This window comes from Natator depressus, chromosome 3 (assembly GCF_965152275.1).
Source record: "Natator depressus isolate rNatDep1 chromosome 3, rNatDep2.hap1, whole genome shotgun sequence".
Classification (NCBI taxonomy): domain Eukaryota; kingdom Metazoa; phylum Chordata; order Testudines; family Cheloniidae; genus Natator; species Natator depressus.
The window spans coordinates 38,674,578-38,701,829 of NC_134236.1; the positions used below are offsets into that span (position 1 = coordinate 38,674,578).

Consider the following 27,252-nt stretch of genomic DNA (forward strand, 5'->3'; position numbering starts at 1 on the left):
CCTCTCAGGTCTGTCAACTGAGGCTCAGCAGTGGATGCAGGACCTCCCCTTCGATGGTCAGGCCCTGTTTGCAGAGCCAGACGGATAGTAAGCTGCACGGACTGAAAGACTCCCACACTACCCTGAAAACTCTAGGGCTGTACATCCCTGGTCCAGCCCATATGTGGTTCAAACCTCAGCCATCTCAGGATCAAGGGAGCCAACCCCATCAGGACCCGCCCCATAAGAAAAATAGGGGCTACAAGCGCCGTCCGAGACACCCACCTCCACCCTCTGCCCAATGAGGCTCGACCCACAACAAGCAGGGGGGCAAGCGAGTGTTTTGAGGGTGCACTCTAGGGTGACCTACCCCGGACTATACCCCGGATCCGTCTTTCCCGCTGTTTTCCAACTGCCTTTTATTTTTTCTCCCCACATGGACCACTATAACTTCGGACCTCTGGGTCCTCAATACTGTGGCACAGGATTATGCCCTCCAGTTTCTTTCTACACCCCTTCCTGTCCCTCTTCAGGGACCCTTCTCACGAGAGTCTTCATGCACAAGAGGTAGAAGGGTTGCTGCAGCTGCGTGCGGTGGAAAAGGTTCCCACGAGTACAGGAACAAGGGGTTCTGTTCCTGGTACTTTTTAATCCCAAAGGCCCAGGGCGGTCTACAGCTCATCCTGGACCTGCGAGACCTCAACAAATACCTGAAGAAGCTGAAGTTCCACATGGTCTCCCTGGCCTCCATCATCCCCTCCGTGAATCCGGGAGACTGGTATGCTGCCCTCGATTTCAAGGATGCATATTTCCACATAGTGATCTTTCAAGGTCACAGATGCTTCCTACGTTTCACAGTGTGAACCGACCACTATCAGTCCGCAGTCCTACAGTTCGGCGTTGTGACAGCACTGAGGGTGTTCACCAAGTGCATGTCGGTAGTAACCACTTACCTCAAATGTCAAGGTATCCAGATCTACCCGTACCTTGACAACTGGCTCATCAAAGGCTGCTCCAGGTCCCAAGTTCAGAGGCATGTTGTGATTCTGCAGGCCACGTACCAAATCCCAGGGCCTGCTGGTAAACGACAAAAACTCAATGTTAGTTCCGGTGCAGAGGATAGAGTTCATCGGAGCAGTGCTTGACTCCACCTGTGCCAGAGTGTTTCTACTGCAGGAGAGGTTTCAGACGATAGTGGACCTCATTGTGTGAGTTGCGGTGTTCCCCCTGACCATGGCCAGGATTTGCTTGTGCCTGCTGGGACACATGGCAGCATGTATATATGTCGTCCACCATGCCAGGCTCAGGATGCGGCCCTTACAGCAGTGGCTGCTGATGGTCTATTACAGTCCAGAGATCACTTGGAAAAGGTCGTTATCATCCCACCTACGATACTTACCTTGCTACAGTGGTGGACCAACCCCAGGGCAGTCCTGGAAGGAGTTCCATTGGACAGCTCTTGTCACTCGATCGAGTTGATATCGGACACCTCAGACCTCGTCTGGGGAGCTCATCTCAGTGGCCTTCAGACCCAGGGCATGTGGTCCCCAGAGGAGATGACGTTGCACATAAATGTCAAGGAGCTCAGAGCAGTACGCTTGGCCTTCGGAGTCTTTCTACCACACCTGGCAGACAAGGTGGTGAGAGTGTTCACAGACAATATGACTTCGATGTTTTACATCAACAGGCAAGGGGGAGCACGCTCATTGGCCTTCTGCCAAGAGGCACTCCGACTGTGGGATTTCTACATTGACCATGCGACCCAACTGGAGACCTGTCACCTCCCCGGCATCAGGAACACACTGGCAGATGGCCTCAGCAGATCCTTTTCCTCTCACCATGAGTGATTGCTCCATCCAGAGGTAGCCCAGTCCCTCTTTCAGAAGTGGGGAACTTCCTAAGTGGACCTGTTTGCCACCAGACAGAACAGGAAATGTCTTCGCTTCTGTTCCCTACAAGGCCTGGGCAAAGACTCCTTCTCCAACACCTTCCTCCTTTTGTGGTCAGGGGCTCTGATTTACGCCTTTCCACCGATCCCACTCATCAGCAGAGTCCTGTCAAAGGTCAAGAGAGACAAGAGCCAAGTCATCATGGTCACCCCGGCATGGCTGCGCCAACATTGTTTCGGCATGCTGATGGACCTAGCAGTGGCCGCTCCCTGGCCCCTTCCCAACCAACCAGATCTGCTCTTGCAAGATCATGGGCGTCTCCTACATCCCAATCTTGCCCCCCCTCCACCTCATGGAGTGGATACTGCGTGGCTGAATTTGGAGGAGCGGGCCTGCTCTAACGAGGTCCAGCAAATCCTCTTGGAAAGCAGAAAGCCTTCAGCAACCTACCTGGCCAAATGGACGAGGTTCTCCCACTGGGCGTCTGAACATAACATCTCTCCAACCCGCTCCTCCTTACAATCTATCTTAGATTACCTGCTCCATCTTAAGAATCAGGGGTTTTCCCTCTCTTCTATCAGACTACACCTTGCGGCTATCTCCACTTTTCACCCGCCAATCCAAGGGCAGGCAGTGTTTTCACACGACATGTCGGTCTGTTTCCTGAGAGGCTTCGAGAGACTCTTCCCACCGGCCCGGCCTCCTGTTCCACAGTGGGACCTTAACTTGGTTCTTTCTAGGCTCATGGGCCCACCCTTTGAGTCTATGGGCTCCTGCTCCCTCTCCCACCTGTCATGGAAGGTCGCATTCCTTGTGGCGATAACATCCGCAAGATGAGTGTCGGAGCCTAAAGCCCTGACATCGGAGCCACTGTATACAGTGTTCTACAGGTACAAAGTTCAACTGTGACCCTATCCAGCCTTTCTGCTGAAGGTGGTGTCTTCCTTCCATGTCAACCAGGACATCTTCCTCCCAATGCTTTGTCCCAAGCCATACACCACTGTGGAGGAAATGCGGCTGCACACCCTGGACGTCAGACGTGCCCTGGCATTTCACCTGGAGCGTACCAAGCCCTTCCGCAGGTTGACCCAGCTCTTCATCGCAATAGCGGATAGGATGAAGGGCCTTCCAGTGTCATCGCAGAGGATTTCCAACTGGACCACTTCCTCCCTCTGGACCTATTACAAGCTGTCACAGGTCTCGCTGCCGCCGATTGTGAGGGCCCACTCCACCAGATGTCAGGCGTCCTCGGCGGCCTTCCTGGCACACGTTCCCATCCAGGACATTTGCAGAGCCGCGACGTGATCTTCACACATTCACAGCATATTATACCATCAGTCAGCATGCCAGAGACAATGCTGGGTTTGGCAGAGCTGTGTTGCAATCTACACATCTGTGAACTTCTACCCATCTCTGTTGGCACTGCTTGGGAGTCACCTAGTGTGGAATGGACATGAGCAAGCACTCGAAGAAGAGAAGACAGTGACCTTTCCTGTAACTGGTGTTCTTTGAGATGTGTTGCTCAGGTCCATTCCATAACCTGCCCTCCTTCCCCACTGTCGGAGTTTCCGGCAAGAAGGAACTGACGGTGTGGGGAGCCGGTGGCACCCCCCACCCCTTATATACCGCTCCAGAGGGCGGCAGAGCCAGTCTCCTACAGATACCACTGAAGGAAAAATGCCCGGCACCAGTGCATGTGGTGAGCACACATACCTAATATGGAATGGACATGAGCAACACATCTCAAAGAACAAAGGGATAGCTGAGTGGTTTGAGCATTGGCCTGCTAAACCCAGGGTTGTGAGTTAAATCCTTGAGGGGGCCATTTAGGGATCTGGGGCAAAAATTGCGGATTGGTCCTGCTTTGAGCAGGGGGTTGGACTAGATGACCTCCTGAGGTCCCTTCCAACCCTGACATTCTAAGATTCTATTTCTTTTCACAAACTACTGGTGCACCAGTTCTACTCCATAGACTGCAGGAAAGACCAATATTCTAGGGCAGGGGCAGGCAAACTTTTTGGCCTGAGGGCCACATCGGGTTTCCAAAATTGTATGGAGGGCTGGTAAGGGGAGGTTGTGTCTCCCCAAACAGCCAGGCATGGCCCGGCCCCTGCCCCCTATCTGTCCCCCCCCTCCATCTGTCCCCCCCCCCCACTTCTCACTCCCTCATGGCTCCCCCAGGACTCCTGCCCCCCCATCCCCTGATGTCCCCCATGCCCCCCCGGGATTCCTACCCCATCCACCACTCCCTGTCCCCTGACCACCCCCGGACCGCCCACCCTGATTGCCCCCTGCCACCCATCCAACCCCCCCTCTCATTCCTGACTTGCCCCCCCGGGACCCATGCCCCATCCAACTCCCCTGTTCCCCGCCCTCTGACCGCCCCGACCCCATCCATACCCCGCCCCTGCCCTCTATCCAACCCCCCCGCCCCCTTATCATGCTGCCTGGAGCACCAGTGGCTGGCAGTGCTACAGCCGCGCCGCCCAGAGGACCGGGTCAGGCTGCGGCTCTGCAACTGCGCTGCCCGGCCGCCCAGAGCATTTCAGCGCTGAGGCTGTGGCGGAGCGGGGACTAGCCTCCCAATCCAGGATCTCAGGGGCCGGGCAGGAGGGTCCCACAGCTGGATGTGGCCCGTGGGCCATAGTTTGCCCACCTCTGTTCTAGGGGTATGTATGTGCAGGAGAAAATGGGAAACAGGAGGGAGGGGAAAATTGGAATGTGTGTGCACAGGAATGTTCGGATGCCTCGAGAGGGTACGAATTTGAGCATGCGTATAACAGGAGGGAAAGGGAAATTGGCATGTAAGCTTTGGTGTCTTTGTGCAAAGCAACTGTAAATCCATGTTAATTTGCAAGTATGCTCTGGCTGCTTTGTCTCTTCTACCAAAAAAAATTGTTCACCTGGGAAGATTTGTGGACAGAGGCCTCATGGCTAATTAGAAAGGAACATGAAGACAGAGTATAAAGTCATCTGCTTTCAGGAACTGTATTTTTCCTACAATCTGTTTTTCAAAGAATACTATTTTGTGTTGATTATAATATCCCAAGATCTCTAGTAAAGTACAAACTATCTGTATGTCTGTCTTTATTTTATTTTATTTTATTTTATTTACCATTGTCTTAACTGTCTAAGAACTTAACTTTTCTTTCTGTGAGACTACAGGTTATGGTATGAGAATCCTGGTGTATTTAGTCCACCTCAGCTGACTCAGATCAAGCAAACATCTCTTGCCAGAATTTTGTGCGACAACGCTGACAATATAACCAGAGTGCAACGTGATGTCTTTAAGGTGGCCGAGTTCCCACATGGTTATGGTAGCTGTGAAGAAATTCCCAAACTGGATCTCAGGATGTGGCAAGATTGCTGTGAAGGTCTGTATCCAGGGAGAGTATTGGGAGTGCATCCTATGTTTCTGGTTATGTTTTTTTAATGGCCTGCTTTGAAGAAATTTTACGAGATTTTTAGTTACTATTCAACTCTAACTCAGTCTGAACTAGGAAGATGGATAATGTGCTTACAAAACCACACTTGGAGTGTGCAGAAGTAATATTCCACTTCCCATAGAAGTAATAGGCGGTGAAGGAATCTGGTCAGGAGATTGATGTAGCTACTGTATAGCTAAGGTTTTGGTTCTGTTGTATTAGCAGTTTACTTATAAAAAACATTGAAAACTTACTATTTTTCCTAAATGACCTTACAAATTCTAGTAAATTCCATTGTTTGATTAAAATTTAGACTGTAAGAATCAATGTTTTGCTCACTGTACTTAAATTTATATGTACTAAGTCATCCATGTATTTAATTGTTATAGCTGGGTAAGTAGGAAGCATCTGTTTTTGTTATCCTTCCTGTTTTGTTCAGTGCAAAATGCTTTTCCACATGGAGGGCAGAGGAGCAGACACTTAGTTACCAAAAGCTGTTACCTCTTAGATTGCTTGAACAAACCCGGATTTAATTTTTTTTTTAATGCAAAACTGTTCTATTCTATAATAACAAAACCAGATTACCTCTGAAGTTTACTTAACTACTCACACAGCAGAATTACTGATTTATCATTATAAAAGAATTAGAGTTTAAATGAAACACCCAGTATTTTCTTTCTACTTCCTTGACATTCTAACCTGCTGCTTGGGATTGTCACAGGCCCCAGTACCTAACTTTTCCGCAGGGTGAACTGTTTGAGCAATGAGTTCCCCAAGTTCAACTTCAGATTTTCCAAGAAAGCTACCTCTGCGGCTTTTTTCGGTATCTTAACAGAGGAACAATTACCCTATGTTTCAAGTAGTCGACTAAGACTCAGGAGAAATGGTATCAATTCATGGCTCTGCCACATCCTTCCTGTGTGACATTGGGAAAGTAGCTTATTCTCTCTGTACCTCAGCTCTGCACCTGTAAAATGGTGATGATGATCCTTTCTTACCTCAAAAGAGTATTGTAAAGATAAAAGTATTAATCCTCGTAGGATGCTTAGGGTATGTCTACACAGCAGTGTAAGGCCAGACTCGAGCCTGGACTCACGCCTTGTGTCCACATGCCAATTGTGTTAACCTACGACTCAGACCTAGGGTTCCAGGATCCTACAGGGCTGGAGGGTCTGAGCCTGTGTTAAACTGGGACCTAGGGTCTGAGCCCTATTGCTTTCCTGTATGCACGTGGCCCAGGCTTGTTGACTCGAGGCCTGGAAGTCATCTGGATGTATCCCAGAGTTCCTTGGGACAATTTCCTTAGTCTTCTCTATGCTGACAATCTGTGGTGCAGTCTGTTGCACTCTATTGCAAACAGAAGCCAAACTTCCCTTTGCAAAGGCAGCAGCTCAGGTCAGCATTAACCCATTGTCTTCTGAGCACTGGTCTGTGAGCATTGCTGTCAGGAAGGCTGCAGGGTTTTCCATGGAGACCATTCAGAAGAAGCTTTTTGCAAAGAGAGCTGATTTCTGGTCACAAGAGCATAGCCAGATTTTGGTGTATGCTATCCAGGTGAGAGCAGGGGCAGAGAGCAGATCAGGGACTAAGCAGATGCCCTGTGAGTAGAGAAAGAAGCAAAGCTCCCGGCTCAGCACGGCTTGGGGAGGATGACTCCCAACTCCCCAGCCATGCCTCCTCCAGGGCAATTCCCCGGTCCCTGCTCTGCTCTCTAACCCCCACCCCCACCCCCCGGGGCTGCATGTGCAAGGGCACCCGGGGAGCATGCACTATCAAGGGGGCGAGTGGGAGCCAGCTCCAAACCTCCCCACAGCCTCCTGTGGTAGTGACTCCAGCTCTTCCTAGCTGCTGTACAGAGCTTGCCCAGAGCAGCTGACAGGCGGGAGGCAGCTCCTGGATGCCAGGATGTTGGAGATCACCCCTTCCCCGGCCGTGCTGACCTGGGAGCTCTGCTACTTGCCATCCCTGCAGGGCTCCTCTTGGGTCCTGCTTCACCCTTTGTCCCTTGCGCCTCCCCCCGCCTCCCCCACCCTTCCTGGGTGTGTGTGTGTGTGCATGCGTGCAGGGCCGCCTGGACAGTGTGCACTATGAGGGCCGTGAGTGGGATCCAGCCCCAAAACTTACCCACAGCCCCTGGGTGTCCTTTATCCCTGCCTCCCAGGGGGCAGGGATAAGGGATCATAGAATATCAGGGTTGGAAGGGACCTCAGGAGGTCATCTAGTCCAACCCGCTGCTCAAAGCAGGACCTAATCCCCAACTAAATCATCCCAGTCAGGGCTTTGTCAAGCCTGACCTTAAAAACCTCTAAGGAAGGAGATTCTACCACCTCCCTAGGTAACCCATTCCAGTGTTTCACCACCCTCCTAGTGAAAAAGTTTTTCCTAATATCCAACCTAAACCTCCCCCACTGCAACTTGAGACCATTGCTCCTTGTTCTGTCATCTGCCACCACTGAGAACAGTCTAGAGATCCATCCTCTTTGGAACCCCCTTTCAGGTCGTTGAAAGCAGCTGTCAAATCCCCCCTTGTTCTTCTCTTTTGCAGACTAAACAGCCCCAGTTCCCTCAGCCTCTCCTCAAAAGTCATGTGTTCCAGCCCCCTAATCATTTTTGTTGCCCTCCGCTGGACTCTTTCCAATTTTTCCACATCCTTCTTGTAGTGTGGGGCCCCAAACTGGAAACAGTACTCCAGATGAGGCCACACCAATGCCGAATAGAGGGGAATGATCACATCCCTCGATCTGGTGGCAATGCTCCTACTTATACAGCCCAAAATGCCGTTAGCTTTCTTGGCAACAAGGGCACTTGACTCATATCCAGCTTCTTGTCCACTGTAACCCTTAGGTCCTTTTTTGCAGAACTGCTGCCTAGCCACTCGGTCCCTAGTCTGTAGCAGTGCATGGGATCCGTCCTTCCTAAGTGTAGGACTCTGCACTTGTCCTTTGTTGACCCTCATCAGATTTAATTTAGCCCAATCCTCTAATTTGTCTAGGTCCCTCTGTATCCTATTCCTACCCTCCAGCGTATCTACCACTCCTCCCAGTTTAGTGTCATCTGCAAACTTGCTGAGGGTGCAATCCACTCCATCCTCCAGATCATTAATAAAGATTTTGAACAAAACCGGCCCCGGGACCAACCCTTGGGGCGCTCCACTTGATACCGGCTGCCAACTAGACATGGAACCATTGATCACTACCCGTTGAGCTCGACAATATAGCCAGCTTTCTACCCACCCTTATAGTCCATTCATCCAGCCCATACTTCTTTAACTTGCTGACAAGAATACTGTGGGAGACCGTGTCAAAAGCTTTGCTAAAGTCAAGGAATAGCCCTGGGGTGTGCTGGAGCATACTGCACCCCAAACCGTGGGGATGCATTTCACTGCTCCACAACCGGCAGCAGCCAGGCTGGGGCGTGTGTGTGGTTTTCCCCCAAAACTGACATTTTTATGTCAAACTTCAAAATAGACAAATAAATAAAAAAACAACCAAGCAAAAATATCTTGAACCACACCATTTTAAAAATTAAGAACAGAAAAGTTTCATTTAAATAGTTTGGTAGCCTTGAAGACTGATATCCCAATTATCCTCAGAACAGGTGCACATGTGCATTTTCTTGCCAGTGTGACTCAGCCTAAAGGGGGAAAGCCCAATTTTCATTTAGTTCAGTGCAAAGCCGCTTCAAACTGCAGTGATTCTACTGAGACAGCCACCCAAAGGAACTAATTATTCAGTTTATGTATTCATGTGCTCCTTATGGGCACCTGAGTCCCATCAATAGCATCGTCACAGTTAGGAAACAAGATGGGCAATAGAGTGTTCCCACGGTGCAACGCATTCGTAGGGCTAGAGTGTTGACATTGGCAGGCAGGATTGTTAGACACTGAGATGGGGTTACTTTGACTCGGGTCTGTGCACTGCAGTGTGGACTCCAGAGCCCTAGATTCGAGCACAGGTCAGAAAATCCTTAACCTAGGGTTAAAATTCAGTGCAGACTCTTAAACCCATGAATAGGGTCACTAGGTTGCATTGCTGTTTTGACATACCCTCAGATACTGTATAAGAAGATGACAGAACATTAGGCATGAAAACATGACAAATTGAGGTCAATGGCAAAATGACTATTTACTACTTTGGAGCCAGGATTTCACCCCAGTTGCCTAGGGTATGTAGCATTCATCAGTATAATTTTCTAAGTTTCTAAATTACTTTCCGAAATCTTATCTAAATCAGAAAATAGGGGTATCTGATGTGGTATCCTATCTCTACAGTGGCTCAATACCTGTTCTTTCATAGAAAGGTACAAGAAACCCCATATTAGAATAACTTGTCCAGAGGAGACATTTCTTCCTAATTCTTACCAGTTAGTGATTGGCATGTGCCCAGAAGCATAAGAGATTTCTCTCTTGTACATTTTTATCCTTTCTAAGACTGATTCAGGAAGGCATCCTTATTCAGGTAAACAATAAAACGTGCTTAAATCCCATTAAAAGCAATGGAATTAAAGTACATGCTTTATTTTAAGCATGTAGATGATAGGTTTTTAGGCCAGAAGGGGCCATTAGATTATCTAGTCTGTCCTCCAGTTTATAAAATTTCATCCAGTTACCCCTGTATTGTGCCCAATAGCGTGTTTGAATCAAGCATATTTTCCAGAAACAAGACATGGAGATTCCACCACTTCTCTTGGTAGTTAGTTCCAGTGGCTGTCACTCTCACTGTTAAAATATGTGCCTTATTTCTAATCTGAATTTATTTGGCTTTAACTTCTAGCTATTTGTTCTTGTTATGCCTTTCTCTGCTAGATTTAAGTGACCTTTGGTACCTGGTATTTTCTCCTCAAGAAGGTACTTATACACTGTAATCGTCACATCTCAATCACCTTTTGGATAAGCTTAAACATATTGTTTTCTTTAAGTGACTCACTGTAAGGCATTTTCTTCAGCTCTCAAGTCAGATTTTAACTTCACCTCCTCCAATTTTTCAGCATCCTTTTAAAATGTGAACATCAAAACTGCGTGCAGTATTCTAGTATCTGTCTCACAAATGCTGTACACGGAGGTAAAATGATCTCCTTACTCCTACTTTGGAACTCCTCTGCTATAGACATCCAAGGATTCCATTAGCAATCCCTTTTGCCATAGCATTGGTCTGGGAGCTCATGCTGAGTTGCTCGTCAACTATGCACCCTAAATCTTTTTTCAGAGTCACTACTTCCCAGGAAATAGTCCCCCATTCTGTAGGCAGAGTGATCATTCTTTGTTCCTCGCTGTTTGACCTTCCATTTGGCTGTATTAAAAGGATTTTGGTTGAATGGGCCCACTTTCTTAAGCAATCCAGATCACTCTGTATGACTGCTCTTGCCTCGTTATTATTTACCACTTCTACAATTGATGTGTCATTTGCAAATTATATCAGCAGTGATTTCATGTTTACTTCCAGGTCATTGATAAAAATGCTGGCCTAGTTTTGAAGCTTGTGGAACTTCACTAGAAACACTTTTATTTGGTGATGATTCCCCATAGACAACTGCATTTTCAGATGTGTCATTCAACCAGTTCTTAATCCATTTAACATTTGCTTTATTGATATTAAATAGTGCTAATTTTAATGAGAATGTTGTGCAATAACAAGTCAAATGTAATACAAAAGTTTTATATATGTTACACCTACACCTCTATCAATGAAACTTGTAATCATATCAAGAAATGAAATTAGGTTTGTTTGACAAGACTTGTTTTCCATAAAACCATTTTGACTATCATTAATTGTATTTCCATCCTTCATTTTTTTTATTGATTGAATACCATATCATTTTTTCCATTATTTTGCCCAGGATTGTTATAAGGCTACTGGCCTATAATTACTTGGGTCATCCTAGTTGCCCTTTTGAGTATTAGCACAACATTAGCATACTTACTTCAACAAGAGCCAAGAGGCTCTTGCTCTTCAACTTCAAAACCTATACAATAAGTGTCTGTTATACTTCGGGTATTAGATTTAAGTGCTGCTAAATTCTGAAAAGTCACTTTGTAAAATTGTATTGCGTTTCAATGATTTGCATAGCTGATTTGCTCAGTTTTCCAATTAAAAGCTGTTCTTGAGATTTTGACCTCTGCCCCAGTCAGGGGTGTTTAGGTTGTGACTCATCCTGCAAAAACCATAAGCAGTTCAGACTTGGCTCCTGGGCTTGACTATAACCCTTTCATTCTGTTACTAGATTCTCTGTCTCCAGTGTTGCAAACAGAGTGTTGGGTAAGTGCTCCAGCTTACTCCATTGCAATCCTAGCTTTTAAAACTGATTTGTGGTAACAGTGAAGCAAAATTACTTTTCCACGTTCTCTCCTCTCCCTCCAAGGAGGCTTTTATTTCCAGTTTTGTTTCCTACATGGGATGTCTTCCCATCCCCATCACGGGGAAGAAGGCCAAATGGAGCAAACTGAATGCAAGAAATGCTCTCCCTATGAAAAGACCCTCTTAGGAATCTCATAAATAAAGTGCGGCCATAATTTCTCCCAGCTCCCAATCCCGGCTTTACAAGGGGAAGTCTGGGTGGCTTATTGGGGGCCTCAGCATCCCTGCATTGCAACATCTCCGCTGCTAGTTAAAACTCCTCAAGAGGTGCCTCTGCAGGAAATGGGACTTGTCAAACCAGATTGTCTTCACTTATTAAAGACACTTCAGGGATAAGTCCAAAAATCCTCTTTGGCGCCCATAAGTCAAAATAAAACGTGAAAAGGCCAAATAACATGGGGGTTGTAGGGAGAGCCATAAAGTGCTCCAGATTATTATATTCTTCCATTGACATTTTGTTCCTCTCCAAAGATGAATACCTCTCTTTCTGATTATAATCCAGAGACGGAGAAGCATGAGAGGTTCTTTCCTCTAGGGATTTTGAATGTCTTGGGAAAAAAATGATGGTCACCACTGAAGTCCAGCCAGAGAAAGAGGAGAAGATAAAGCCAAGGACAAATATCTCCCTTCCAAAACTAGGACAGAATTTCCATCCCCTACATTCCATTTTCAGCGATCAATAGCAGAGGTCACTACTAATCTCCACCACTACCCTGTCTCCTTTCATCCAATTCTACATCTGAGTTTATCTCTCTGACATCTCTCTGTACATGGTGTTGTCTTGAACTGAACGTAGTTCAGAACTAACACAGAACTCCTTATCTTCCCTCCTGTTAATGCACCACCATCATCCACATCTTATTCAGGTCATTCCATTTCTTCCACCTTGACATCTCCAAGATCTCTCCTTTTCTTACTATCCCTAGTGCTCAATCTCTCATTTGGGACCTCATCTCTCTCCTCAAATACTGTAACATCTTCCTCTGTGGCCTCTCATACACGCATGTCCCCCCTCAGTTCACACAAAATGCAGCCACTAAAGTCCTTTTCCTTCCCTGTGCATGGGAATGATTTGTAGGCATGGCTGGTGTGGCCAATTTTGGCAGGAAATTTTTCTCATGTGTCGCAGACAACCTGGATGAAAGTAGAAAGATGCTTAAGGGAGAAATGGACAAGTGGGCAATTGATGTTGGCTCTGTTGTCCGAGTGAATGTGGGGAGTGACAATCAAGGAGCTAACAGATCCAATAGATGGGGTGGGCTAAATGGTAAAGGGCCTAAAAAGGCAAAGACGAGGAGCTTGAGTCTGATGTATTAAAAAGTTGGAAGCCAGATCAGTGTTCCCTCTAATTTTTCCCACCCATGTGCGGAATGAATTTTGTTATGTGCACCAATATGGACGTGATGTGTGACACATCACATCCATATTGGTGCACATAACAAAATTCATGTGGCGGGGGTGGGGCTGAGAGGTTTGGAGTGTGGGAGGGGGCTCGGTGCGGGGGGGTGAGGGTTCTGGCTGGGGGGACAGGCTCTGGGGTGGGACCGGAGATAAGGGGCTCAGGGCTGGGGAAGAGGGTTGGGGTTCGGGGGGGGGGGTTCGGGGTCTGGCTGGGGGTGCGGGCTCTGGGGTGGTGCTGGGGATGAGGGTTCAGGTTCCGGAGGGGACTCAGGGCTGGGGCAGAGGGTTGGGGTGCAGGGGGGGTGAGGGCTCCCGCTGGGGATGAGGGGTGTGAGGTGCAGTGGGGCTCCCTGGGGCTATGGTGGGGAGAGAGGACTCTCACTCTCCTTCCCCCGCCCCCTCTCCCCACAGTAGCACCTGGGCTGTGTGAGAGGGGAGAGATGCCTGTCTCCCGTGCACAGCAGGTCCGGGTCGGGCTGGGTTGGGGCAGGGAAAGGGGCGCCCGTCCCCCAGCTCTGGCACGTTCAGAGCTGGGCTGGGCTGGGACACCTGTCCCCCGGCCACGGCACATTCGGGGCTGGGCTGGGGACTGGAGGGGAGGGGCATCTCTCCCCCCTGCAGCCCTGAGCGCCTGCACGGTGCTTGATAGGCAGCTGCGCGGCCGCGCAGCTTAGAGGGAACTTAGAGCCAGATGCAAAGAAAAAAGTGATGTGTTTGGATCGATGAGCCAGGAAGATGATCCTTGCAGCAGTGCTTTGAATGGGTTGGAGCGGGAAATATATTCTTTCCTTGTTTTCCCCTAAGCCTCAACACCCAATGAAAAAGACACATGATAGTTATGAGAAGTGCAGTGTAAATATACCTTTATATATAACTGATCAGTTCAGGAAAACATCATCTTTATTTATTTCCTTCCACCCTAAATGTCTGGGTCTGTGAATATTCAAATCATCTGTATATAGTCAGCTCAAATGTGGAGCATATTCAGGCACAGACAAATTGATCTGTTGGGATCAAAATACACTGCATTCATTTCAGAGTAGCATCCTGGGCAGAAAGGGCTTTAGCCAGTCCAGATGAAATTTATAAAGTTGCCACCTGATTCTCTATCAACAGTTTTACAAAGCTCTCTGAGACTGACCACCATTCCTTTGCAGAAGCATACTTCTGCAGGAAGGTGTACCACATGTAGGTCCCTGAGTAACCTGTGTTAATTTTAAGGAAAGGAGGGGAATCTTCTTCTTCTTCTTCTCTTACATAGCTCTCACTCCTATTTTTTTCTTTGATGCTCATTGCTTCCCAGATATCTCGCACTGAGAGAGAGGTTATGACCTACAATGTAAAATTAGTTATCTGATTACTTCCTTCTTTTAGGTGCTTCTACAATGGCCTCTTTTGGTGGGCACATCTACAGTTCACATAGTGGAATAAGAGATTAGTGTTAAGAAATGTATATTTGGAATTGAGTATTTCCTTTTAACTTTGCAAGGTCTTATCTAGAGACAGAAAAGAAAGGGCATGCTATGTTCTGGAGCTTTATGGACAAATCTGAACTGCCTCCAGTATTTGCAGATATTTCAGACTTGGAGAGAGGTCATTTTGAGAAGGGAAATCACCATTTTTTTCCGTTTTCTAGTTTCCAATGCTGCAACTCAAACCTGGGCTTTGAAAGTTCTTCTTTTGCATTATTAGTAACCAGAATTCTGATTTCAGAATCTTTTTAATAAAGAGAGATTCTGTAGGATCTATCTTGCTCTCTCATATCTCTGTTAACTGTGATAAGCCAATAGAAGCAAAAAGTAGTTTAAAAACTTGTCATTGAATAGATACAAGAAGATCTGATGAATGCCATTTTTGTTTAGCACCTTTTCAGAGTATAACTACACTATAAACAAAATTGTAGACTTCATGAAGCAGATATAGATCTGAATTGTACAAGGAGGTGTGAAAATCTGATAATTTATGGAAGAGGTGAACATAGTTAAAGGAAAAAAATTTTTTTAAAAAATCACAAGATTTAATTAAAAGAAAAGAAAAACTTCCATAAGAAGACATATTGGACGAAAGAGGATTTAATTCTGCAGTTTTTTTTAAAAAAATACACATATATATAATTATTTACAATGATTATTGTCATAAAACTATCAATTTATAGTTTAATTTCCAACATTAATTTGTTGTCTTATTTCAGACTGTAGAACTAGAGGGCAGTTTAATGCATTTTCATATCACTTCCGGGGAAGACGTTCTCTTGATTATAGCTTTCAGGAGGACAAGCCCTTAAAGAACACGAAAATGCCCAAAACAGTGAGGTAAGGATTTTGTACTAAGATATGAAAAAGGGTGTTTTGTTTTGTTTTGTTTTTGTGTAAGGTGGAAGAAAATGGAATATTTTCTGCAAATGCACATTAGGTTCTTGCAGTCTGCAGTCCAGTCTGGGATTGATGCCTTTCACTCTGATGCTTCTAAATGTGAAAAGCAAAATTGAATGCTACAGTTTGTTGCCAACTTCAGGTCCTGTTTCTGCTTTGGTTTATCTTCCAGCTCTAATTTTTCTAAGATCTTCAACATGTGAAACAATAACACTTAAACTCCTAGTCTTGTGTGTTTTTCCTCAGAAGAAACATGAAATGTTAAGGAAAAGCAGCAGAAAATTTGGGTCCTTACTGCATCCATCAATAACAGCATCTGTTTGCCTGGAAAATGCCCACACTCCGCTGTCCCCAAAGTGATACAAGCAGGGACTACAGATAATATTTGCCCCACCTCAATGTCTAGGAACTTGCTTAGAAGCCAGAGCCGGGCAAATATTGGGGCAGTAGCATTGAAATCAGTAATAATAGGCTAGATTCTCTCATGCCAAGATTCTCTGCTCTGGTTTATGAAAACTGGGTACTGTAGGGGACCCTATGCTAGCTGTGAACTGGCGGAGTAGAGATGGGCTCTTCTCCATCCAGATGTGCCCTTTTCCCTGCCCTGACACACACCTTACTCCATTTGGTGTAGGAAGCAGTGTCGCCTGTTTTATGATATCAAGTGTCCCCTTCCAGAGGAATTCGCAAACCAGCAGTAGCAGCCAGATTCTAGTCCAGCATCTGGAACTTGGAAAGGGAGAATCTGTCCTAGTGTGTTCATATCTCCAGATCTACAAGAAAGGAGGGTCTTCAGGCCCTTGCATACTAAGATTCCATCTTGTCTCCTTTTTGTCTAGAAATTGTGTTCCTTGTGTCCCAGGTACTCTGTGATTTAGATATTAAGCTGAGATTTAAGAATATTATATTCTTCAGGTATAACTCTCTCTCAAATGCTGTAACAGCCCAGACAGTTTCTCAAGAATCTCACCCTCATAGGCACCTTTTGAGGATGAAAAATTATTATAACTAGTCCAGCAATAGAGGACTTCATCTGCTCACTCTCCCACAGAGATGTTGGAATCCTCTCAGATTCTGAAAAAGTCTGAAAGAAACAAGCTTTTACATACATTTTGTCACAGACTATTTATTTGTGTGTATATGTATAAACCTAAGACATTGTGTCTTTCTCAACCAGAGCCCCAAAACAGTTGGGACAAAATTATTCTGACTACCAAAATCTATACCAGAGTATAACCGACTCTGTTACACATTAATGCTCTCTCCAAACAATGCTTAAGACTCTGTACACTCCTTTTTTTTCTTTTTCATCACCACAAATGTAAGAACTACCAGACTGTAGCTTTCACAGAACTGGTTTATGAATCTGAAATATCCAGTTACATGTTTACAAGGTAGGCTAGTATGTATGAAGGGCCTTGCACTTTAGCTAATACAACATTCTGCTACGAAGAGCTCATTTTAAAAGTTAAATTCTGATCAAGCCACTGTTCAGGGCCCTTTGATTCATTTCATTCGCAAGCCTGAAAGTGAGTGAGCCAAGAGAGTGATCCCAGCCTTCTCCAGGACACCCTTCTCCCTCAGGGTCAGTTGGAAGCTCTTCTTATGAAACGAAAATACTGGGTAGGACAAAATGTGTAGTGTGACCACACTTTGGATATATAGTGTATAGTTGTATGCCAACTTGATCAACTCTTATATAACATGAACAAAGTATAGACAGGAATTTGCAGTGTATTTATTTATTTAATTTTTATAACCACGAAAAAGTGCCTACCCCTGGTTCTCGGTTCCCTTGACAATCTCTTTAAATATATATAACATACACATTAAATAAACTATCTTTCCTCAATTGCTGCCAGAACATAAAATTGTGGCCCCAGCAAATAACTAACAAAAATGTAATTGCTCCAACAGAATATCCACTAGTGTTCTTTTCCATTTTCTAGCCCCATAAATTCCTCCCACTCCTGAGCCGGGGAGAAAAGGTTGGCTTGCATAGGCTTCTTGAAGATAATAAACTAGGGATGTTCTGGGGATCAGATTCCAAAAGTATAGAACCCTTAAGGAGAATGTGTCCCACCATCACCTTTTATTTTATATCAGTATGGCTCTAGCTCAGGTCCTTTTACTGACCATAATTGTGTAAATATGACTTGAGGAGAAAGGATTAAAAATGTTTAATTTAATCCAGCAATTGTTTGGTATAGAGACCTCTTGCTATGTTATAATAAGATACAAAGAAAAAGATATCCTTGAAGTAAAAGTTGCATCTTGACTTAATGAGTCCAGCATACTCCAGTGTCCTAATAGTGTTACGCACTGACAAGAACCTCGAGTGCTATATAGACTCAAGATGAAGATAGTCCCTGCCTCCAAAGAATTTATAATCTAGAAGGCAAAGAGAAGTCAGGATATGCTTGGAAGCTCATATAAGGTAACAACTCAGAGGGTGTTTACTTGGCTTACTTCGTGTGAGTATTATGAAATGAGTGAACTGGAAGGCTTCAATGGTGACTCAATCAGACAAATCTGAGCCTCTGCTGGCAAATTTTGCATTAGTAAAATGCAAGGCTATGCACAAAAAATCATGTGTTCTTACAGCAAACAAAACATTTTACTGCTGCTTCTATATGTCTGATGAATTATAAACAACACTGAACAAAATTCATGTGTGGAATAACTCCACTGAGAGCAATGAAGCTACACCAGGAGTGAATTTGTTGCACAACATTTCAGTGATTTTAACAACTTATATATATATATATATTTAATAACACTAAGGAATCAAAGTAGGAGTAGGAATCAAAAATGCTCAACAAACACTGTAACTTTCAGTTTGACTGTTACAAGTTGTTCTGAAGTAGCAGTGCATTGTAGATTATGGTTCTCCTTCCCAAGTGAACTTTTACCAACTTTTCCAAATTTCTGTAGCATAAACAATAATATACAGGCAAAAATTCTTTGTCACATATTTATAAAGCCATAAAGAAGTTAAGTCCCATAAAAATTAAAGTCAAAAGAAAACATCAGTTTCTCCTACCCTGGTAACAAAGAGAATCTTTTGAACTTTTACAGTTAGAACAGAAATATCAATAGGAAGGAATTTCCCAGATTGGTAAGTGAGAGATGTAGAAATTACATATACAGGTAGGATGCAAGGGCTGTATTCATACTTGATGTAAAAAATGGTTTAATAATTAATACTATCTCTATTTTTACTCAATGTTATATGAAATCTATTTAGATGATATGATTAATACTGAATATGTCCATTTTCTCTGATGACTTTATTCAATATTTTCATTGAAGATTGAACTGATTAAAAAGATTTTGGAATGTAAGTCTGCCAGATGTCAATTGCAATAGGCAAGTGGCTCTAAATTATTCTGTACTGTGAAAGCACTATTGACTTCAAATGCTTATTAAATTGGAAACAGGCAAGTAAACCAACTTTTTCCATTTTCAAAGACTGAGGTTTTAAGCATAGATGCTTTTTCTGATGTCTATTCATGGGAAGAAACTTTAAAGTGAGTCCAAACACAATGCTGATTACAATAAATCAGCAAAAAGAAAAGGAGTACTTGTGGCATCTTTGAGACTAACCAATTTATTTGAGCATGAGCTTTCGTGAGCTACAGCACTTGTGGAGCTGCAGCTCACAAAAGCTTATGCTCAAATAAATTGGTTAGTCTCTAAGGTGCCACAAGTACTTCTTTTCTTTTTGCGAATACAGACTAACCAATAAATCTGGATTATTGTTGGATGTTTAGCTTAACTGCTTCACTGGTTCTTTTCTCTGTGAATAGTAGGCACTGCCATGAAAATGGTATTGACTAACAACTTTTTCTGTCCCCTAACATAGTAGACATAACACTTTTAAGACTGATGCATTCTGTCCTCAAAACTTCCTGTCCCTGCTGGTATAAGGAGTAATACATTAATCTACCTGATCCTGAGCCCATATCCTGCTACAATGGCACTGGTGTTCTGTTGTGCTTCATAAAACTCATACAAGCAGCTGCCTATACTTAATTTATTCATACTTTACATTTTAGATAGCCCCTATGCAAATAGCCTGTCTATTGAAAATGTGTTGGGTGAATATCCTGATCTATTTTCCTCTTGTTGCAGTTCTACAAAACAGGGTAAACATTTTAATAATGCCACTTCAGCATCTGATGAACATATAAAATTACCTGTGGTGAATGACTTCAGAGAATTTGTTTTAGAAATGCAAAAGACCATTACAGGTCTCAGAAATCAGGTAAGAAGATGTAATGAATATTTTCTAATCTTAAATTTAATTTAAATCATTTTAAACTTTAAACAGCATATTTACAAAGAATATTGATCCTTCCCTTGCATTTCTCAATCCAAAATTTATTTTGTAATCTTTTGACAAAATGGAACACAGAGCATAGTGTACATATTATTGTTTATTTTTGCATATTTTGTTAATCTTATTTAAAACAAAGATTATACAGTTTGTCTTTGTTGATTTCTGTCACCAAAAGCTTGTGTAAGCAATGCATTCCATGTATGTAAGAAACTGTTTATGGAATTAGCTTTTTCCTTCATGCTTTTATAGTGTTTAAGACCTGGAATTTATTGAATCTGGGTTTATGGTGTGCATCTGAGTAAAATCTGTTGATTGAGCCATATCTGTGATAAACTATGCAATTGTTATGAAATAATGTGGTATGTGCCAAATTGCAATTGTAAATAATTATACCCAGGATTCAGATCTTTTTTTAAAAGACTTTTACAGTGTGACATAAATTAAATCTCTTAATAATCAGACTAACTAAAGTAGCCATAATAGTAGCCACTTAAAAAAGTTAATATTTATGCACAACATCTTTTACATATCAGAGAACTCCCTAAGTTGGTCATAAGGATTGAAGTTCCTTCAAAAGTACTCCACATTAAATGTATTGGATATGTTAGTTATTTCTAAGCATATATTTGTCTGGACTGTAGTTTGACCTCCCTGTTCGCAGGTGCAATTTACACCCACAATGTGTATCTACAACCTAGGTAATTCAGCTACTCAAACTTGTAGTTGAATGACCAAAATTCAGGTACAAATTACACTGCAAAAGGAAGTCCACCCATTTGGAATTTTCACTTTATTATATCACAAGCATGATATAGTTTAGTTTATATATATATAGTTTAGGTCTAAATCAGAACTCCAGATCTGAACATCTTACAGCTTTGGACAAGTCTGGATTTGGATCTGAACTGTACAGCCTTAGATAATTTGTAAATTGGAGCCCAAAAAGTATAAGTTCAGATGACTTTGGCGTATATTTTCAACCTTACTGTCATCATTCTACATGCAAGTGTAGTCTCTAAGGATGAGTATATATTTCCCAATAAATGTCTAAACTCTTCTTTTGTAATACAAACATTGGTATGGAAGAGGTTTGGAATCATGTAAATGGACCTTCTTATCTCAAACTCTGGCAAATTAAAAATGCCATAAGGAAGGTCTCATATTTCCATCAGTAGAACTGGCTGCGCAATTGTTCTCCAAAATGTAAACATTAATTTGGAAAAATAAAACCACTCTTGGCCATTTATGGTTTAACTTTGATTTAATATTTTGTATCAGTAATTACTTTTACACTCACACAAACACTCTCTAGCCAGGAGCAAGTTACCATCATCCAGTTTAGTTGTTGCATTAGTTCCTGGAGCACCCAACTAAAACTTTAAAAAAACCCTCTGAAAATTAAAATGTTCTCTTTAGATGGTAATTTAATCTTTATTATAAAAGATACTTGTTAATAAGTACATCTTAATGTAAGTGTTATAACTTTGGCATGTGGCTACAATACTGAGGAAACCAGAATTATGCTGCAACTGTCATTCAGGAGCAAACTACCCTTTTGAGAGAGAATACTATGGGCTGACCAAGCTGCATTCAGCATTTCCATTCCTCAAACAAGAAACTGTCTTTTGGGCTGGTTCTACTACTGGTGCAGTTAAGGGTTTGTCTACACTGCATACATCGTATGGTGGCGAGTAGAGTATATACACTGCACGCAGCCTAGCACAGGTATAAACAGTCAATTGTGAGGCACTGCTCAGGCAGGTAGAGTACAGACATGCCAGAACCTTAGGGAATGGTTCTCTACACCCCCAAGCAGTGCCTCTACCGTCTACATTGCTATTTTTAGCAGTGTAGTATCCCACTGCTGGAGCCTTTCCGCATTACCGGAGCCTTTCCCCATCACCAGAGCCTTTCATTGACAAGTGTACCTAAACATTGCATGTGGATGCAGCATGTTTTTCACTGCGGCATGTAGCTACACGTATAGTGCTGGTATCCTACATGCCGCTGCCAGTGTGAATAAGGCCTAAAAGATACCTGGATGGGCTCTAAGTTGTGCCCTTCTATCTGTGGTTCCAAAGGATCATTCTAACAGCTGAGTATTGCTGCAGTGCATGGGCTTTCCAGGTATACTCCCCTGCCTTTGGTAGACAGGTAAACTAATTTTATGGCTCCTCTGCATCATTAGAATGGTCACAGATGTCAATAAGAGTGGAGAAGTTACAAATGCTTTCAAAGTAGCCATTTATTCAGTATTCTTCAGTTGAATAATCTAATCTTCTTTTTCCTTATGGCAGTCTTATGAGTTTAGTATTCTCTCTCTACATTTGTCATCTTTTTTTGTTTGATGCTCATGTGGTTGTAGGTGTATATATCAAGGGTAAGAAAGAAAATATCTTTGTGGTTAGACTTCTCTTGCAGAGACTCTTTCTATATGTGTTGTCTGCCTCCAGCCTTTTAGTTTTTCAGCAGTTATACTAACTGAGTAGAGCTGACCAAAAAAGGGGAATCCCTTTCTGCATTTTTGAGGAAAAGTTTTGTCCCCAAAGTGGAACAAAACGTCAAAACTATACAAATTTTAATGGAAAGGGATTTCAAGAAAAGTCCATTTAGAAAGAACCAAAATGGAATATTTTGCCTTCCCAGCTGCTCTCAGGGAATGTTCTTGTTGTTTCTGCTTGTGAAATAGACACGAGCCTTCTAGTCTGGTGACCAGAGAGGCAGAAAGCCAGTCGCGTTGCCTCCCTGCCAACCCCGGAGCTTCAGGAGGAACTGTGCCTCTCCAGTCCCCCAGCGCTGGGGGGAAAGTGGATGGCTGGAAACCCAGGCTCTGCGCCTCTCCATCACCTGGAGTTGGGAATGTGGGGGGGAAGCAGAGTGTCCTGGCTCTGGGCTTCTCCATCCCCTGGATCTGCGGGGTGGAGAGGCAGAACTCCTGAGGGTTGTGCCTCTCTATCTCCTGGAACTGGGGAGAGTCAGAGCGGCCTGTGCTCTGCTGTGTTTCAGCAAAAGTTTTTTGCTAAATCTGTAATAGATGAAGTGAAACATTTCACCACGCCAAATCTCCATTATATCTGACCAGATCTAAAACTAAGTAATCAGCCAGATGAATCACATGAATGTTGTTAGGGGATTGTATATAAGGTTAAGAAGAGAGTACATACCTTAAGCAGGAAGAGCTTTACTTTGGTTCAGTTAATAACTTATGTATTTTCCGTCTTCAGATAAAGAAACTGGAATCACGTCTCAGTAGAACTGATTGCACTGATGAAAAGGGTAAATCACACTCCAACAATGAAACCTGGAAAAGGGACCCTTGTACTATGTGTGAATGCAAAGTGAGTATGTTGGACTTCATTTTCAGTGTTTAAGACATATTGTGATTTTTTTTTTGAGATGCAGCCTCTGACGATGTTGTACCCACAATTTTGTACGTTCTTCTCATTGTTGATTCAATATGTATCTGCAGTTAGTTGCTGGGGAAATTGACACCATTCAGACATCCATCGATCTAACAGTACTTACAAAACTAATAATTAGACATCTACATAACCTAATTTCCATCATTTGGCTGGTGCTAAATTGTCCTTACAAAATTGTGGGTAAAAAGGGGGAGGCCCAGAAGAAGCCTTTCCAAAAGCAGCCTCTTAAAAAACGTAAAAATTGGTAAAAGCTCATATACCAAAATGTTAATATTTCCCTTGTTTTTTACCTTTAGTGAAAGAAATAAAATAATGTAATGTAGGAAGAAAAAACTTCGGCTTTGTGGGATCCCTGAACTTTATGAGTGAACTTTAGATGATAAATCAATATATGACCTTTAAATTGTATTATTAATCATGTTTAGTTTGGTAATGCCTAAGGACCAAGCAAGAATATAGCCCCATTGTGCTAAGTGCTATACAAACACAGAATAGAAGATAAGAACTTACAGTCTAAATCAGGGGTGGGCGAACGTTTTGGCCCAAGGGCCACATCTGGGAATAGAAATTGTATGAATGCCATGAATGCTCACAAAATTGGGGTTGGGGTATGGGAGGGGGTGAGGGCTCCAGGGTGGGGCCAGAAATGAGGGGTTCAGAGTGTGTGGGGGGGTCCAGGCTGGGGCAGGGGAATGGGGTGAGGGCTCCTGCTGGGGGTGCAGGCTCTGGGGTGGGGCTAGGGATGAGGGGTTTGGAGTGCAGGAGGGTGTTCTGGGCTGGGATCAAGGTATTCTGAGGCCAGGAGGGGGATCAGGGCTGGGGGCACGGGGAGAAGCTCCGAGGTGCAGGCTCCGGGCAGCGCTTACCTCAAGTGTCTCCCGGAAGCAGAGGCATGTCCTTTCTCTGGTTCCTAAGCGAGGCATAGCCCGGTGGCTCTGCACACTGCCCCGTCCACAGGCACCACTCCTGCAGCTCCCATTGACTGTGGTTCCCCGCCAATGGGAGCTGCAGGGGTGGCGCTTGGGTTGGGGGCAGTGTGCAGAGCAGAGGTACCTGGCTGCCCCTATGTGTAGGAGCTGAAGGGGAGGCCATGCCGCTGCTTCCAGGAGACGCGTGGTGCGGCCCCCGACCCGGCTCCCCGGCTGGAGGGCCAGAGTGGGTCAAGCCCCGCTCCCCAGTGGGAGATCGAGGGCCAGATCTGGCCCACGGGCTGTAGTTTTCCCATCCCTGGTCTAAACAGGCAAGACAGACACATGGTGGGATAAAGGAGTATAACACACAAGCAGAGTTGTTAATAATATGCAGCACAAGGTCATAGAATCGTAGGCCTGGAAGGGACCTTGAGAGGTCATCTAGTCCAGTCCTTGGCACTCATAGTAGAGCTAAGTATTATCTAGACCATCCTTGGCAGGTATTTGTGTATCCTGCTCTTAAAAATCTCCAATGATGGAGATTCCACAACCTCCTTAGGCAATTTATCCCAGTGCTTAACCACCATGACAGTTACAAAGTTTTTCCTAATGTTCAACCTAAACTGCCCTTGGTGCAATTGACGCCTATTGCTTCTTGTCCTATCCTCAGAGGTTAAGGAGAATAATTTTTCTCCCTCCTCCTTATAACAATCTTTTATGTACTTGAAAACTGTTATCAAGTTCCCTCAGTCTTCTCTTCTCCGGAATAAACAAACCTAATTTTTTCGATCTTCCCTTGGAGGTCATTTTTTTTAGACCTTTAATAATTTTTGTTGCTCTTCTCTGGACTTTCTCCAATTAGTCCACATCCTTCCCAAAATGTGGCACCGAGAACTGGACACAATACTCCAGTTGAGGCCTAATCAGCACGAAGTACAGTGGAAGAATTACTTCTTGTGTCTTGCTTACAACACTCCTGCTAATACAGCCCAGAATGATGTTCGCTTTTTTTTACAACAGTGTTATACTATTGACTCATATTTAGCTTGTGATCCACTGTGACCCTCAGATCCCTTTCCACAGCACTCCTTCCTAGGCAGTCATTTCCCATTTTGTATGTGTGCAACTGATTGTTTCTCTAAGTGGAGTACTTTGCATTTTCCTTATTGAATTTAAACCTATTTTCATGTTAGTTTCATGGGTTTTTTAGACGGGTTTGGTTAAGAAGTGATAAGCTATATGGAAAAAAAAAAGTGAAAGGAGAGAGGACATTGAAAGGAAATGTAAGTGAGAGGAGCAAGGTAGGGGAGAAGAGGATAGGAGGGGCAGGTATGGACTGACACTTAAGAGATGAGACTGTGAGAGAGGGGAAGAAAGAGTGTTAGAGCAAACTGCCTGTAAAAAAGTTGCCATACAAGGTGCTTTCTTCTAGATGCAAATTTAAAAAAGCCTCTCAAAACAAATGATGATACATTCAGAATTTGTCCCAGTAGCCAAAACCTTAGAAAGAATGTCTGGGAATACATTCCTGAATAATGTAAATACCATATATTTTATTTTGTAGAGAAAGCTAAATAATGTGTTAAACTGTTGTATATTTGTGCTAATACAGGTTGGTCAGATTACCTGTTTTGTAGAATCATGTCCGCCAACCGATTGCTCTACACCAGTGAAGGTCAAAGGAGTTTGCTGTCCAGTCTGCTTAAAACAAACTATTAGCAATGAAAAGAAGCCATAAACCTCCTCTAAGAATTTCAGATGTGTCCTCTTCAAATCATAACGATGCCTGCTGATGGCAAATACAGGTAACCAGAAGCTTAAAACAACAGCAAGAAATCAAGATTTTACATGACAACATTCTAATGGTGCTGTAACAGTATAAGATGACATATTATTTTATTATTTGCCCATAAAAAGAAAACAACAATGCAAAAATGTTGAAAGGGAAATAAACAGGTGAAGATAATTTTGTGTTAAGATTCTCAGGTTAGACAAACTGAATCTGGTGCTACTTCAAAAGGACACTGTCAAGTAGTTTTAGGCACCCAAACTGATTTACCTTAAAATGTTTACATTATAAAATCAGAACATCTCCCATTTATGAGAAATAAGCACAATATAAATATTTACTTTTTCTTTTAAAATATTTACTTTTTTAGTATCAGTATGACTTGATGTTCAGTGCTCTACTAATAAAGTCAGAAGAGGAAAAGCTAAACTAAAAGGTTAATAAAAACTATGTTCAGAGCCGTGCTAATACAAGGCCAATTTCTGCAAGCCATCTGTGCATTTGGATTGCTCAGTCAATTATGCCAGTATAGAGACAATGAAGTTAAAAAAAAAAAATCAAATTGGTTGCATTTCAACCTCTCTTTAATAGAAGAGGAAAATTAATCAGTGTTTGACAAATTGAAGAGCATAAAATTGCTAGGGAAAGAGAAACAAACATCAAATTTCTAGGAAGGTAGTAAAACAATGTGTATTACAAAAAGTGTTTGACAGTGTTCCTTGAATGTTGTTCCTCACTTTAGGAAGCAGTACATGACTCATAAGTAGCCTTTGATATTAAAATTAATATAATAATTTTTGTCAAAACATATGTAATTGCTTGGCTACTTTTTAGATTCATTTATTTTAAATCAGTGTAAAGTGACCATCCAAAGTCCAGTTTGCAAGCATGCTTCTCTCCATCTCAGACGTGCTCACATGTATAGTTACTATGGCCCTGTTTTGAAAATGTGAAAACGTCACATGCCATTTTGCATACAAAGATAGCTACTGATCCATTGTACATATTGTCAGTAGACATATGTTCCTGAGTATATTATGGCACTGATTGTTTATGAAAAGAACAATCAAAATGAAGCATTTACCATTAATTGTGGATTGACTACTCCTTTCTGTTTTTTTCTGACAAGGTATTTCAGTTTATAGGTTTTCTCCATTTTTCAGCTAGTACATGCATACTTATAGCTGAGTCCCTTTGTATGACTCATGTTAAAAATGATCCTCCAATGAACTTTACTGCTCACATAATTCATTTTTTAGCACTATAGAATATATGTCTGTCAGTGCAGTGTATGTGTTAGCACACCAATTTTTCACCTTTTTAACAGCCATATATTACATTCAGTGAAAGACAACTATCATACCTCATT

The 27,252-nt window shown here is 43.3% G+C and overlaps 1 protein-coding gene across 1 annotated transcript in view; it reads left to right on the forward strand.

Annotated features, from left to right (window-relative positions):
* The window catches only part of PXDN (peroxidasin), a 145,504-nt gene extending 119,009 nt beyond the window's left edge, over positions 1 to 26,495 (forward strand). The window contains exons 19-23 of the mRNA XM_074947748.1: positions 5,034 to 5,242; positions 15,239 to 15,359; positions 19,554 to 19,686; positions 22,986 to 23,099; positions 25,707 to 26,495. Of these exons, the coding sequence (XP_074803849.1) occupies positions 5,034 to 5,242; positions 15,239 to 15,359; positions 19,554 to 19,686; positions 22,986 to 23,099; positions 25,707 to 25,832 (703 nt within the window). The 3' untranslated portion in view covers positions 25,833 to 26,495. The remainder of the gene's footprint in view (positions 1 to 5,033; positions 5,243 to 15,238; positions 15,360 to 19,553; positions 19,687 to 22,985; positions 23,100 to 25,706) is intronic.
* The last annotated feature ends 757 nt before the right edge of the window (positions 26,496 to 27,252 follow it).